Source organism: Ranitomeya imitator, chromosome 7 (genome assembly GCF_032444005.1).
Source record: "Ranitomeya imitator isolate aRanImi1 chromosome 7, aRanImi1.pri, whole genome shotgun sequence".
In the NCBI taxonomy this organism is placed as follows: domain Eukaryota; kingdom Metazoa; phylum Chordata; class Amphibia; order Anura; family Dendrobatidae; genus Ranitomeya; species Ranitomeya imitator.
The window spans coordinates 45,884,374-45,899,269 of record NC_091288.1 but is presented as its reverse complement, the minus strand read 5'-3'; the positions used below and the strand labels follow the sequence as shown (position 1 = coordinate 45,899,269).

General features: G+C 48.3%; 1 protein-coding gene across 1 annotated transcript in view; it reads left to right on the top strand.

The window, feature by feature from the left end:
• The first annotated feature begins 3,303 nt into the window (after positions 1-3,303).
• CHN1 (chimerin 1) overlaps positions 3,304-14,896 on the top strand; it is a 122,296-nt gene continuing 110,703 nt past the window's right edge. The window contains exons 1-2 of the mRNA XM_069733182.1: positions 3,304-3,595; positions 3,677-3,781. Coding sequence (XP_069589283.1) covers positions 3,706-3,781 — 76 coding nt within the window. The 5' untranslated portion in view covers positions 3,304-3,595; positions 3,677-3,705. The remainder of the gene's footprint in view (positions 3,596-3,676; positions 3,782-14,896) is intronic.

The following is a 14,896-nucleotide window of genomic DNA, read 5'->3' as shown; positions in this document are numbered from 1 at the left end:
GGGCAATATTCTACGTGGCTGGGCAATTTTCTACGTGGCTGGGCAATTTTCTACGTGGCTGGGCAATATTCTACGTGGCTGGGCTATATTCTACGTGGCTGGGCAATATACTACGTGGCTGGGCAATATACTACGTGGCTGGGCAATATACTACGTGGCTGGGCTATATACTACGTGGCTGGGCAATATACTACGTGGCTGGGCAATATACTACGTGGCTGGGCAATATACTATGTGACTGGGCAATATACTACGAGGACATGCATATTCTAGAATACCCGATGCGTTAGAATCGGGCCACCATCTAGTGTGCCATAAAATAGAATAAATGAGATCAACGGCTTACCCAAAATACAAGTCAGCAAATGAATGACAAATGTATCTATCCACCCACGGAGAAACATAAGTAGGGCAATTGCATATTAACCCAAGCTAGACCATGCGGCAGAAAGTTGAAACAGACCTGTAGAGACTTGACTGAACGGGTAAGTGACTGTGGCTGAATGTTATGAGGCAGTGATAAAGTCAGCAGGTGGACCACAGATGGTGATAGGACAGGCAAGGAAAGGGTGCCCGACGCGTGTCGCCACTCCAGGTGGCTTCGTCAGGGGACCCTGGTATACTAATTTTTGTCCCACATGTGTGATTCTGGGTTATAGCTTTATTGTAAGCTTATTCATTCTATGGTTATGTCACATGTGTGACTTTTTAATGTTTTAAAGGTTTTCTCGTGTGGATTTGTACTTAATAAAATTTGTACTTGTGTATTTTTGTGTGGTGATCCTTACTTCATGGCCTACATCTTTTTCTCTTTCTTGTTTATGATTTACATTTTGTAGGCTTGTTTGGATCCCACTATATTTTACATTATGGTGCCCCCTCAATTTATATGAATCTATTTTTAGCCAAGGAGGAGTACATAATTTGCAGTAAGGCCGGGGTCACACACGGGAACGGAGCGTTCAGCTGCATAGAAATACATGCAGGCCCACACTCCGGTCCTGAGTGCCGGCGGCAGTGCCGGGTATTGATGCAAGAGACTAGTGCGAGTTTCTCGCATTACACACGCAAGTGTGACCCCGGCCTTACTGCAAATTTATAGTACATATGTATATATAATGCTCGCTATTTGTGCAGGAAACAGAACTTCATCTCGTGCTCCAAGCATAAAAAGAGTTAAAGGGGCTGTCTGGTGAAATCGAGACATCACTTATCTGCAGTATGGGCGATATCTTGTTAATTGGTCGAAGCCTAACTACTGTGACTCTCTGGGAGCCGACCACTGGGACCCTCACCAAGCCGACCACTGGGACCCTCAACGAGCCAACTACTGGGATCCTCAGGGAGCCAACTACTGGGACCCTCAGGGAGCCGACCACTGGGACCCTCAACGAGCCAACTACTGGGATCCTCAGCAAGCCAACTACTGGGACCCTTAGCGAGCAGACTACTGGGACCCCCAACAAGCCAACTACTGGGATCCTCAGCGAGCCAACTACTGGGACCCTTAGCGAGCTGACTACTGGGACCCTCAACAAGCCAACTACTGGGATCCACAGGGAGCCGACTACTGGGACCCTCAGCGAGCCGACTACTGGGACCCTCAGGAAGCCGACCACTAGGACCCTCAGCGAGCTGACCACTGGGACCCTCAGGGAGCCGACTACTGGGACCATCAGCGAGCCGACAACTGAGGCCCTCAGCGAGCCGACTACTGGGACCCTCAGTGAGCCAACTACTGGGACCCTCAGCGAGCCGACTACTCAGACCCTCTGCGAGCCGACTACTGGGACCCTCAGGGAGCTGACTACTCAGAGCCTCTGCGAGCCGACTACTGGGACCCTCAGCGAGCCGACTACTCAGACCCTCTGCGAGCCGACTACTGGGACCCTCAGTGAGCAGAATACTCAGACCCTCTGCGAGCCGACTACTCAGACCCTCTGCGAGCCGACTACTGGGACCTTCAGTAAGCCAACTCCTGAGATCATCAGGGAGCTGACTACTCGGAACTTCAGCGAGCCAACCACTGGAACCCTCAGCGAGCCGATTACTGAGACCCTCAGCGAGCCGACTACTGGGACCCTCAGCAACCGTCAGAACTGGGCATTTACCATTCCTTTCTACCGTGGCAAGGGATGTCAGAGGGGAATGGTAGCAGTGAGGGACATCCAGCAGACCACTCGGGACAGTAGAGTGAAGACCTAAAATCTGGGACTGTTTCACTGTCTCTGGGACAGTTGGGACCTATGGATGTATTTCGTGTTCATTTATTCATATCTGTAGCAGCCATAACTTTAATTTTTACATAAGCTTCACTATATGGCGTCTTCTTTCTTTGTGTCTGCACGACTCGCACCAAACTACACAGTAACAGTCTTCTCCAGTTCCTGCATTTTTCTTTACACGTATTCCCCCTTATTTGATGCGTTTTTGGTGCAGATTTGGAGCAGTGTTTTTAATGCTTTTTTTTTTTTTAATATCGTACAGAAAAACCTTGATGCTGAACTTCAAAATTCAACGTTTTTTTACCTGCATAATTCGGCGCAAAATATGGGGCAGAAGACAAGCAGCATTAACGCTACGTGTGAGCAATGCCTTACTGTACAAGCAAAGCGGATGTGACATCTGCTGAGACGTATGTATGATACGCATGCATCTCGGCAGGTATCTGGGGCCATAGGATCATTGTCGCGGCTTCATTCGGAAGTTACCGTCACATTAAGCGACGCTGCAGCGATATAGACAACGATGCCGATCGCTGCAGCGTCGCTGTTTAGGTCGCTAGGAGACGTCAAACACCGGCAACAGCAGAACGATGCAGGAGTGATCCAGTGACGTACTTATCGTTCTCGCTGGTTGTTGCTCCATGAAAAACCATTGCTGGCATCGTTGCTTTTGCTGTCAAACATGACGAATCACGCCGACCTGATGACTAAATAAAGTTCCGGACTTTCAGCGACGACCAGCGATAACACAGCGGGATCCTGATCGCTGCTGCGTGTCAAACACAACGAGATCGCTATGCAGGACGCTGCAACGTCACGGATCGCTGTCGTTCTCGTTGTAAAGTTGTTCAGTGTGAAGGTACCTTTAGCGACACCAGACTATCAGTCCATCTCTGCTTTCAGCCATATTCCCCCTCCCCCAATTTTTCAGCAACAAAATCCACTACTGTAGAAAAGGTTTCCAATAGCAACCAATCAGATCCTTGCTAACATTTTCAAAGCTGCACTGCAAATGTCAAAGCTGGATCCTGATTGGTTGCTATGGGGGACCTGATAGGGAATTGCTATTTGCGCAGTTGCCTTTGCTGCTATAACATAGGCGCCATCTACTCTCTGTGGTGGAGGTGACAACAGCTGGACATTGGATGTGACAGCAGCCCAGGCGCTGGGTGGGAGAGAGGTAGCGAGGATTTCCTGTTGCCAGGACAACGCAGGCAGCCGCCAGCCTGACCGCCGCCTCTGTCTGGTCATGTGGGGGGAAGCCAGCAAGATGGCGGCCGGGAGCCGGAGGGATGCGGTGTGACTGCGATCATCTCGAGTCATCCATTGAGGGAGCGACAGTGCGGGCTCCTGTCCTCCTCCATGTGCAGGTAAGCAGTGCGCCGCCATGTCCCCTGCTGTCACCTGGCTCCACGGATGCTCTGCTGCACTGGAACTTTTATGTCTTGCAGTGATTTCCAGCGCAACTTGAAGACGTTCCATGCAGTGCAGCCCCCCAGGACCCCCGCAAGGCCAGAGCCCCCTGCCCCGGCTGACCATGGCGCTGACGTTATTTGGTGAGTTGTGTTTTCTTCCATCCTTATCTATTGTTTCCTGCAGGCTCTGCCTCTGGGCGTGTGCTGCCCCTGTAATGTCTCCTTACTGATCCATGATCGTGGGGGGCTGCGGCCATTGTCCTACCTCTGTCTGGGGTCCCATAATGACTACACGATCGCAGCCCGGGCCGTGAATGGCGCCCTTATTAATTGCAGGTCCGTGTACGATCGGCTTGCGGCACGGCTACACAATGCGGAATCGCATGCAAAAGACAGAGGTGGCGGGCTCTGGCAAATTAAAGGGATTGTCCAGGCATGGAGTGCAGACTTGTGATTCTCCACACTGATTTTCCAGGAGCAGGAGGTCATGTGACTTCAGGTATGTGATTTGCATACTTCCGGCCACATTCCAACTAGACGTGTCAATTCACTTGTATAGAGAGAGGCTGAGCACGTCTAGTTGGCATGTGACCGCATGTATGCAAATAGCGTGCCCCTGCCAGCTTCAGACACCGGAGAATCCTGACAGTGTGCACGCTAAGCAATGTGAGGATTCACAAGTCTGCAGTCACATACACTGGCTGCAGACATGAACCTCGAGCCTGAACAACCGCTTTAAATAGAATCCGTCTGCGAGTTTTTGCTATGTAATCTGAGGAGAGCATGAGATAGGGGTTAAAACACAGAATTCAATGATGTGTCACATGTCAGGCTGATGTTTACTTACACTGAAGGTTTTATCACTAGAACATTATCATTGCTGTGACTAGCTGGCATGCAGACACTGGTCAGACTCCGCCCCTTCCTATGATGAGCAGCTCACTGTCTATAGACCATGTACATAGAGAGCCTGCTGTGGGCGGGGTTAGCTTTCTCAGCTCTGCTGCATTTTACATCAAAAAATTCTGATTATACCAGAACAGCTGCACCCAGTAAACTAAGTGATACATCATTTGATGCGGGGTCTGTTTGCCTACATCATGCTGCTGACAGATTCCTTTAAAGGCTGTGTGTCACCATATAAAGATCATCATGGTTTAATTCATACTGCAATATGATGGATATCAACTTTGTGACCTCCATAAAAATGTTTACTGTAGCGTCGTGCACATTGCACGAGGGCCGTGCATCAAAGGGGTTGTCCTGTTTAAAAAACTTCACCTATAAAGAGGATACATGCTGATCGCTGTGGGTTCTAGCTGATGGACCCCCATCAATCGGCAATTCATCCCCCCTCCCCCCAACCAATGTTATCCCTCTTACTAAAATAGTGCGGCAATACATTTGTCCGACCACCGCTCCGTTCACTTCCTATGGGGCTGCCAGGAAAAGGGAAGCGCAGTGCTCGCAGCCCCATAGGGAATGAATGGAGCTGTGGTCGGACATGCGTAGTGCTGCTCCATTCTAATGGGGATAAATGGGCCTGTTCTGCCGATCGTTGCCAGTTCCAGCAGTCGGGACCCCACTGATCAGCAAGGTATCACCTATCCTCTCGATAAGGGATGTTTTCACTGGTAAACAGGAAAATGAGAGGGTAAAATGGGCCGACGGTTAACCTTTTAATATACCAAAATGCAACCATGACTTGTGATTATGGCCCAGATACACAGCTCTGGCAAAAATTAAGAGACCACCACATCAAATCCCTGTCATGGGCAGCCCAATCTCCAGACCTGAACCCCATTGAAAACCTCTGGAATGTAATCAAGAGGATGATGGATGGTCACAAGCCATCAAACAAAGGAGAACGGCTTACATGTTTGTACCAGGAGCAGTGTGAAAGACTGGTGGAAAGCAGCCAAGACGCCTGAAAGCTGGGGTTACAAATCATGGTTATTCCACAAAATATTGATTTCTGAACTCTTCCTGAGTTAACACATTTGTATTTTTGTTTCTAAATGACTATGAACTTGTTTTCTTTGCATTATTTGAGGTCTGAAAGCACTTGGGTTATTTTGTTTTTAATTTTGACCATTTCTCCTTTTCAGAAAAAAAATACAAAATTTATTGCTTGGAACTTCGGAGACATGTTGTCAGAAGTTTATAGAATAAAAGAACAATTTACATTTTACTCAAAAATATCCCTATAATGAGAAAACTCAGACAAACTGAACATTTTGCAGCGGTCTCTTAATTTTTGCCCGTAGGTGCTTATGTATGCCAGGGTTAGCCTCCTATCTTCGATCACACTGAATGCATGCCTGTGGGGTGGGTTTCTACTTTAAGGACAGTGGACCCCACCCTTTCTTAGATACCTAACGCAACAAAGAGAGCAGGCAATTTCCAAGTCCATCGCCGACTCCACACCTCTACTCGGGTCTCTGATGTTTTGGCTGCAGCGGTTACATCTTATCAACAGCTGACATCACCACTGCAGCCAATCGATGAGCTCAGTGGCAATGTAGATGGCACTAGACGCTGAAGTGGTGATGTGTGTTGTCAACATGAGTCCGCTGCAGCCAAACACTGAGATTTTAGCAGCGCCGTCTCCCTGTTGCAGGGTTCAGAAGTTTGAGAATCTACACTGTTTATTGTTTTAAGTGTATGAGATCTTTTTAAGGGTTTACTTTTCTTAGTGGTAAACTCCTTTAAGAACTTTAGACTTAATTTTAGGGTCTTTATTGCAGTAATAGCACCTGATAATCCATGTGAGCCCAGCTGTACAGTCAGCGTTCCCTACTTGGACGAAAGCTTGATAATGGTCACTATTAAATGACCCCAAGCTATTGGCTTCATGTATCTGTATCATTAGGGTGGGACGTACAATTATCTCGCTTTGTTTGTTGCATTTGATTTCCATCTGAATGAGTCTAATTGAAGATCCATTATATGGCACCTATATTATAGATGGGTAATGGTCTGTCCACTTTAATGGAGTAAATGCACTTACTACAAGTGTAATTTAAGACGGGGACTATCTGTTTAGACTTTTGCTTTGATGAATGGTTTTCCATTTAGGGGTTAGAGATCAATGCACTGGCAGATGTCGGAGGAGGAGAGGAAATTCTGAATATTTCACTGGGCCGTTCTCCAGAGCTCGTGATCTCAACAAATAAGGGTCTTATTACAGGGGATTTTACCAGAAATCTTTTATTCGGGGTCGAGAGAAGGTTTGGTGATTAGCTATGGGCCTTACAGCTCCCATCATGGTTGTCACCAACTTAGTTTTGAATGACAAACTTGTCTATTTTTGGGGGAGTATTACAAGCACCACTTAATGGTTGTCCCCCAACTTATTAAAAAAAATGAAAACCTTAATATGTCAATTAGAAGTGTTGTCTGTTACTTCATATTATATTCTAGCTTGGGAAAAATGATTTTGGCTAAAGTGTTTCCCTACCATAGACCTTTATGGCATAGTGACTGAATATGACTTGGGCAATGTGCACACATTCCGGATTTCTTGCAGAAATTTCCTGAGAAAAACCTATACATATATGCTAGCCACCTTAGGGAGAGACCCAAGTTGGGCTAAATGTAGCGGGACGAAAGAGACCGAAAAGCCCTCTACTTAAAGGAAATACATAGTGGATGCTTTAGAGATGATTTGCATAGCTCCGCCTACTGCAAAGGATTCTGGGTAAACCTGCTATTCTTTGTATTATGCTGCTTGCAAGTACTTTCCGTTTCAGGAAAGCATCCACTGAGAAAAACCTGAAATTTTCTGCAAGAAATCTGCATGCGTTTTTGGTGCGTTCTTTTCCGGACATTTCCCAATGCATTATATAGTGGGAAATCCGCAAAAAATCCACAAAATTAATGAACATGCTGCGTTTTTTTGTGCGGAAAAAAAACGCATCATGTGCACAAAAATTGCGGAATTCATTCTAAATGATGGGATGCATAATGTATGCTTTTTTTTTGCGGTTTTTATAGTGAAAAAACCACAAAAAATCAGCAACGTGTGCACACAGCCTTAAAGTTCTGACCTTTGGAAAATCCAGAAGTGGCGGAATAACTGGACGTGGCACATGTTTCCATAGTTTCAGTGACTTATTCAGATGGTCACTACTTCTCTGTAGATAACACCCCCAATAATGCACACATTTCTGGTGAGAAAGCTCCTGACTGTTCACACCGAGCTTGGTGCATTCTTGACGTGGCCAAACAGTTCAGTGCTTCTTGTCCCATACTTCTAAAGCCAGAGCTGTCAATCAAGGAAGAGCGGGGTGGAGATAGATGAAAAACAAATGGGTGGGAATGAGCACATAACGGTGCACTGAACAGCTGTGCTTGGTTTGCACAGTCATTTTTAAGAGTATTACTATTCATTGATCCTTTCACATGGCTATATTTTTTTAAATCTGATTACTATGCATATTATATGGAAATTCTACTTTGCCCTAAAGTCTAATGTCTTGGTAATCAGTAAGGCTAGCTATAGAGCTGTCAGCAAAGCGCATGTTCACCCGGCAGCTGTTCCTCCTGCCCCCATACATTTACCAGTGCACAATCCACAAGGAGGGAACAGGAAACTTCTGGATGTCTTTGGTGTCAGTTTGTCTCTGGTGGGAACTAAGGGGTACCATTTCTCCTTGTGACTAATGACAAGCCAAGCCTGGCATGTCAGAGTGAGGAGACCAATAAGCCATGTATACTCTTCTGGGAAATTAAATATGTAAATTGTCAGTAGGGTCTGACTCCCCGTAGCCCGTATAATATATATTCTCTCACGCCTGTATATAACGCCTGCCTTCGCTGGTATTGCTGTTTTATGATCCAGTATTTCATGTTTCACAGGTCAATAGATAAAGTGCAAGTGACTACCCGTGCATCTAAGTGATTTTTCTGCCAAATGTGTCCTTTCTGGTACATGAGTTATCCATATGGTGCCACGACCAACATGTGCCCTGCACAGATGTCACCGGCTTGTGCCATATGCACCATCGCGAGGTCTGATCTCAGTCCAGATGCCATAAGGCTTTCACATGGTTTCTGGGCTATAGTTTCCGTTTGTTAACCTGTATTAGGTAGGGTATTTCTAATTGAATAATCTAACAATGTTGATTCCTCTCATAATTAAAGTCACTTGTTAAAGGGAACCTGTCATTAGATTGATGTTGCCTGAACTATGGGCAGCATGAATCTGGCTCCACGATTGCAGTCATATGTTTTACTCTGAAATAATGCAGCTTTTGAGAGAAACATAGTTTGAAAACCCAGCTAGTGACTACAGGAAAATACCTGGTTAGTCCAGACTGTCTGGATTTGCCATATTCTAGTTACTTAACAGGACTCTCCTATGTACATATGTGGTGGAGACCTGTCAATCAACGGGAAACGTGGAGAAGCCAACTAAGAACTGCACCAGGCTAGTCCCGCACCAGGCTAGTCCCGCACCAGTGCCTGGCCAGCTTTGCAAAATACTGAAATGCCGCAGCATTACAATTTACAACATAGCCGTCTGCAATAACAGCCAGTGTCAAATTCATGCTGCCTGTATGTCAAGTAGCATGCATCTACACATTCCCATTATTCATCTGTCAAAGGGAATCTGTAAGTAGGATCAACCTGTAGACTGTGAGTCCTCGCGGGCAGGGTCCTCTCTCCTCCTGTATCAGTCGATGACTCGTTTTGTTCGTGATCATTGTATTTGGGTTTTTCCCATGTTTCCCATGTAAACCCATTCGCTACAGGGTCCAGTATAAACTCATCTCTCTCACCCACAAAGCCTTCCACAGTTCTGCACCACCTTATTTCTCCTCCCTCATCTCTGTCTATCGCCCTACACGTGCCCTCCGTTCTACAAATGACCTAAGGCTAACATCCCCTGTAATCCGAACCTCACACATCCGTCTCCAAGACTTCTCTCGTGCTGCGCCAGCTCTCTGGAATGCACTTCCCAAGACAATCAGACTGATACCTAGCCCCGACCTATTCAAGTGCGCTCTGAAAACGCATCTCTTCAAACAAGCCTACCACATCAACTACTCAGTAAACTAACTTTGCCCTGTTCCCTCCTTTCAAATATTATTCTGAATCTGCACCCTACTATTCATCTGTCTCCACACCCTCCGAACACATAACTGCACTTGATACTTGACTATTGCACTTAAACACACGGGCTGATGACCGGATCATGCAGCTTTATATGAAAATCCCTATCTATATACATAATTGTCTAAGGGTCACTTCTGTCTGTCTGTCTGTCCTTTTGTCACGGTTATTCATTCGCTGATTGGTCTCGGCAGCTGCCTGTCATGGCTGCCGCGACCAATCAGCGACGGCCACAGTCCGATTAGTCCCTCCCCTACTCCCCTGCAGTCAGTGCCCGGCGCCTGCTCCGTAATCCCCTCCACTCACCGCTCACACAGGGTTAATGGCAGCGGTAACGGCCCGCGGTGTAACGCACTCTGTTACCGCTGCTATTAACCCTGTGTGTCCCCAACTATTTACTGTTGATGCTGCCTATGCAGCATCAATAGTAAAAATATGTCATGTTAAAAATTATAAAAAAATTATAAAAAAAAAAAACCTGCTATACTCACCCTCCGCCGCCTTTCTCGCTCCTTGCCACGCTCCCGGGACCGCTCCATTGCAAGCGGCAGCTTCCGGTCCCGTCCCAGGGCTGGTGTGCGACAAGGACCTGCCGTGACGTCACGGTCATGTGACCGCGACGTCATCATACGTTCTGCTCACACCAGCCCTGGGACCACTGGAAGCTGCCGCTTGCAATGGAGCGGTCCCAGGAACGTGGCGAGGAGCGGCAAAGGCGGTGGATGGTAAGTATAGCAGGACTTCAACGGGCTATAGGTGAGTATATGTTTATTTTTTTTTTAAGTCTCTATACTACGTGGCTCTGTGCTGGGCAATATACTACGTGGCTCTGCTATATACTATGTGGCTGGGCAATATACTACGTGGCTGGGCAATATACTACGTCACTGGGCAATATACTACGTGGCTGGGCAATATACTACGTGGCTGGGCAATATACTACGTGGACATGCATATTCTAGAATACCCGATGCGTTAGAATCGGGCCACCATCTAGTTTATTATAATTGCCAGACCTGAAATAACAATCACTTTTCACCTATTGTGTCCCCCCATTTCCTTGTAGATTGTAAGCTTGCGAGCAGGGACCTCACTCCTAATGTCACTGTTTAAATTGTCTTAACTCGTACCGAATTTATTGTCTGTACATGTCCCTGCTTAATTTTAAAGTGCTGCGGAATATGTTGGCACTATATAAATAAAAATTATTATTATTATTATGTAAAGCGCCATGGAATAAATGGCACTATAATAATAAAAAGAACCCTCCTAAGGCGTTTATAAGGGCATGTAGGTCATAGAATGTTGAATATAATGATAACTTGATATCTGCGATCTGATGTTTTATTCTACATAAATCCTCATTTTTATTAACATGTAAAGGAGCTGTTGAAGGGAATCTGTCGCCTCATTTTTCATATATAAGGTGCCACCACTGCCATTAGGGGCTTATCTAGAGCAGGGGTCCCCAACCTTTCTTACCTTGAGAGCCACATTCCGCTATGAAAGTTGGTCGAGAGCCACAATGCAGATAAAGGCGGCGCCCGGGGGACTGAGGGGGATGATGGATGGCAGCGAGGCGCTTGAGTCAGGGGGAGAAAACATACCTCCCTGACTCAATACAGGTATGGCACGCAATTATATTTGTATGGGCTGTTTTCCACTTGCGAGATTCACGTCCGTGTCTCGCATGTGGAAACGAAGCGCTGGCACTCCAGAGCGGAGCGTGCGGCTCCATGTGTTGCTATGCAGCCGCACGCTCCGCTCTGGAGTGCCGACGCCAGAGCTTCGTTTCCACATGCGAGACACGGACGTGTATCTCGCAAGTGGAAAACAGCCCTATTTCTGCATTACTTGTGATAAAAAAAACATAAGAGCCACCTTCAGAGAATGCAGCATTAGTGCTGCTGAAGGTGGCTCTTTTACCAATAGGTAATGGGGGGTGACAGGTTATCTTTAAAATGCTTGTTAGGACGCTTATATATACTTATACTAAGTGCTTTACTTGGACTAGCCTGCCCTTCTATCCGGATTCCGCAATCAGTGACTGCATTCACACCTGCGCAGAGGCGCGGCTCACTGTGCTCTATAGAAGCCACAGTAACCAAAGTCTTGCGAGATTTGTGAAGTCTCGCGAGACTTTGTGCGACTTTAACAGATCACAGTGACCCGCTCCACTGCGCAGGAGTGAATGCGGTCGCTGACGCTGGAGGAGAGGCAAATTACGGGGCAGGTATTGCAAGCGGCGGGGCGGCTCCTTTCACACATGGCAGGAGCAGGTGGTGGGCGGGTATTATAGCCAGTGGGGCGGGTAATACAGCCGGCGGGGCGGCTCCTTTCACACATAGCAGGAGCAGGTGGCGGGTGGGTATTACAGGCAGGGGGGCGGGTAATACAGCCGGCGGGGCGGCTCCTTTCCCACATAGCAGGAGCAGGTGGTGGGCGGGTATTATAGCCAGTGGGGCGGGTAATACAGCCGGCGGGGCGGCTCCTTTCCCACATAGCAGGAGCAGGTGGCGGGCGGGTATTACAGGCAGGGGGGCGGGTAATACAGCCGGCGGGGCGGCTCCTTTCCCACATAGCAGGAGCAGGTGGTGGGCGGGTATTATAGCCAGTGGGGCGGGTAATACAGCCGGCGGGGCGGCTCCTTTCCCACATAGCAGGAGCAGGTGGTGGGCGGGTATTATAGCCAGTGGGGCGGGTAATACAGCCGGCGGGGCGGCTCCTTTCCCACATAGCAGGAGCAGGTGGCGGGCGGGTATTACAGGCAGGGGGGCGGGTAATTCATCCGGCGGGGCGGCTCCTTTCACACATAGCAGGAGCAGGTGGCGGGCGGGTATTACAGGCAGGGGGGCGGGTAATACAGCCGGCGGGGCGGCTCCTTTCCCACATAGCAGGAGCAGGTGGTGGGCGGGTATTATAGCCAGTGGGGCGGGTAATACAGCCGGCGGGGCGGCTCCTTTCCCACATAGCAGGAGCAGGTGGCGGGCGGGTATTACAGGCAGGGGGGTGGGTAATACAGCCGGCGGGGCGGCTCCTTTCCCACATAGCAGGAGCAGGTGGTGGGCGGATATTATAGCCAGTGGGGCGGGTAATACAGCCGGCGGGGCGGCTCCTTTCCCACATAGCAGGAGCAGGTGGCGGGCGGGTAATACAGCCGGCGGGGCGGCTCCTTTCACACATAGCAGGAGCAGGTGGCGGGCGGGTATTACAGGCAGGGGGGCGGGTAATACAGCTGGCGGGGCGGCTCCTTTCACACATAGCAGGAGCAGGTGGCGGGCGGGTATTACAGGCAGGGGGGCGGGTAATACAGCCGGCGGGGCGGCTCCTTTCCCACATAGCAGGAGCAGGTGGCGGGCGGGTATTACAGGCAGCGAGGCGGGTAATACTGCCGGCGGGGCAGCTCCTTGGGGACTTTTTTCAGTGACCGTCAGCGAGCCACATGCCTGGAGCAGGCGAGCCACATGTGGCTCGCGAGCTACGGGTTGGGGACCCCTGATCTAGAGCATTCTTTAATGCTGTAGATAAGCCCCCGATGTATCCTGAAAGATGAGAAAAACAAGTTAGATTATACTCACCTGGCAAGTTAGATTATACTCACCTGGGGGGGTGATCCGGGTCCGATGGGCATCAGAGGTCCAGGTCCGGCACCTCCCATCTTCATGCGATAACGTCCTCTTCCTTGCTTCTGTCGCGGCTCCGGCGCAGGCGTAATTCTCTGCCCTGTTGAGGGCAGAACAAAGTACTGCAGTGCGCAGGCACTGGGCTTCTTTGACCTTTCCCGATGCTTGCGCACTGCAGTACTTTGCGCTGCCCTCAACAGGGCAGACAAAGTACGCCGGAGCCGTGACAGAAGATGGGAGGCGCTGGAACCGGACCTTTGACGTCCATCGGACCCGGACCACCCCCCCAGGTGAGTATAATCTAATTTGTTTTTCTTATCTTTCAGGTTACATCAGGGCTTATCTACAGCATTACAGAATGCTGAAGATAAGCCCCTAATGGCAGTGGTGGCACCTTATATGCAAAAAATGAGGTGACAGATTCCCTTTAAAGGGAACCTGTCACCCCCAAAATCGAAGGTGAGCTAAGCCCACCGGCATCAGGGGCTTATCTACAGCATTCTGTAATGCTGTAGATAATCCCCCGAGGTATCATGAAAGATAAGAAAAAGAGGTTAGATTATACTCGCCCAGGGGCATTCCTGCTGCGGTCCAGTCCGATGGACGTCGCGGTCCGGTCCGGGGCCTCCCATCTTCTTACGATGACGTCCTCTTCTTGTCTTCAGGCTCCGGCGCAGGCGTACTTTGTCTGTCCTGTTGAGGGCAGAGCAAATTACTGCAGTGCGCAGGTGCCGGGAAAGGTCAACAGGGCAGACAAAGTACGCTGGAGCTGCAGCGTGAAGACAAGAAGAGGACGTCATCGTAAGAAGATGGGAGGCCCCGGACCGCAACACCCATCGGATCGGACTGCCCACCCAGGTGAGTATAATCTAACCTCTTTTTCTCATCTTTCAGGATACATCGGGGGCTTATCTACAGCATTACAGAATGCTGTAGATAAGCCCCTGATGCCGGTGGGCTTAGCTCATCTTCGATTTTGGGGGTGACAGGTTCCCTTTAAGATCTATGGGCTGGACATGCATCTCCCTGAGAATCTGCCTCCAGAGATTATTTTAAAGGTGTTACAAGTGTGAGACGTGATGACTGACAGTCCACTCCTGATTTACATGTTTCACACTGGTAATGCCTCTATTAAATTAAAATTAAGCTCTGGGGCCAGATTCTCGGAGAGATCTATGTCCGGCCCATAGATCTTAATGGTTCATTTACAGATATCAATAAAACCATGGATTTCTCTGGAAAAGACATTGGATTAAACAGTGGGGAAAATAAGTATTTGATACACTGCTGGATTTGCAAATTTTCCCACCTACAAAGTAGGGAGAGGTGTGTACTTTTTTATCATTGGTACACTTCAACTGTGAGAGACAGAATGTTAAAATAAAAACCAGAAAATCACATTGTATGATTTTTACATGATTAATTTGCTTTTTATTGCATGAAATAAGTATTTGATACAATAGAGAAACAAAACTTAATATTTGGTACAAAAACCTTTGTTTGTAATTACAGAGGT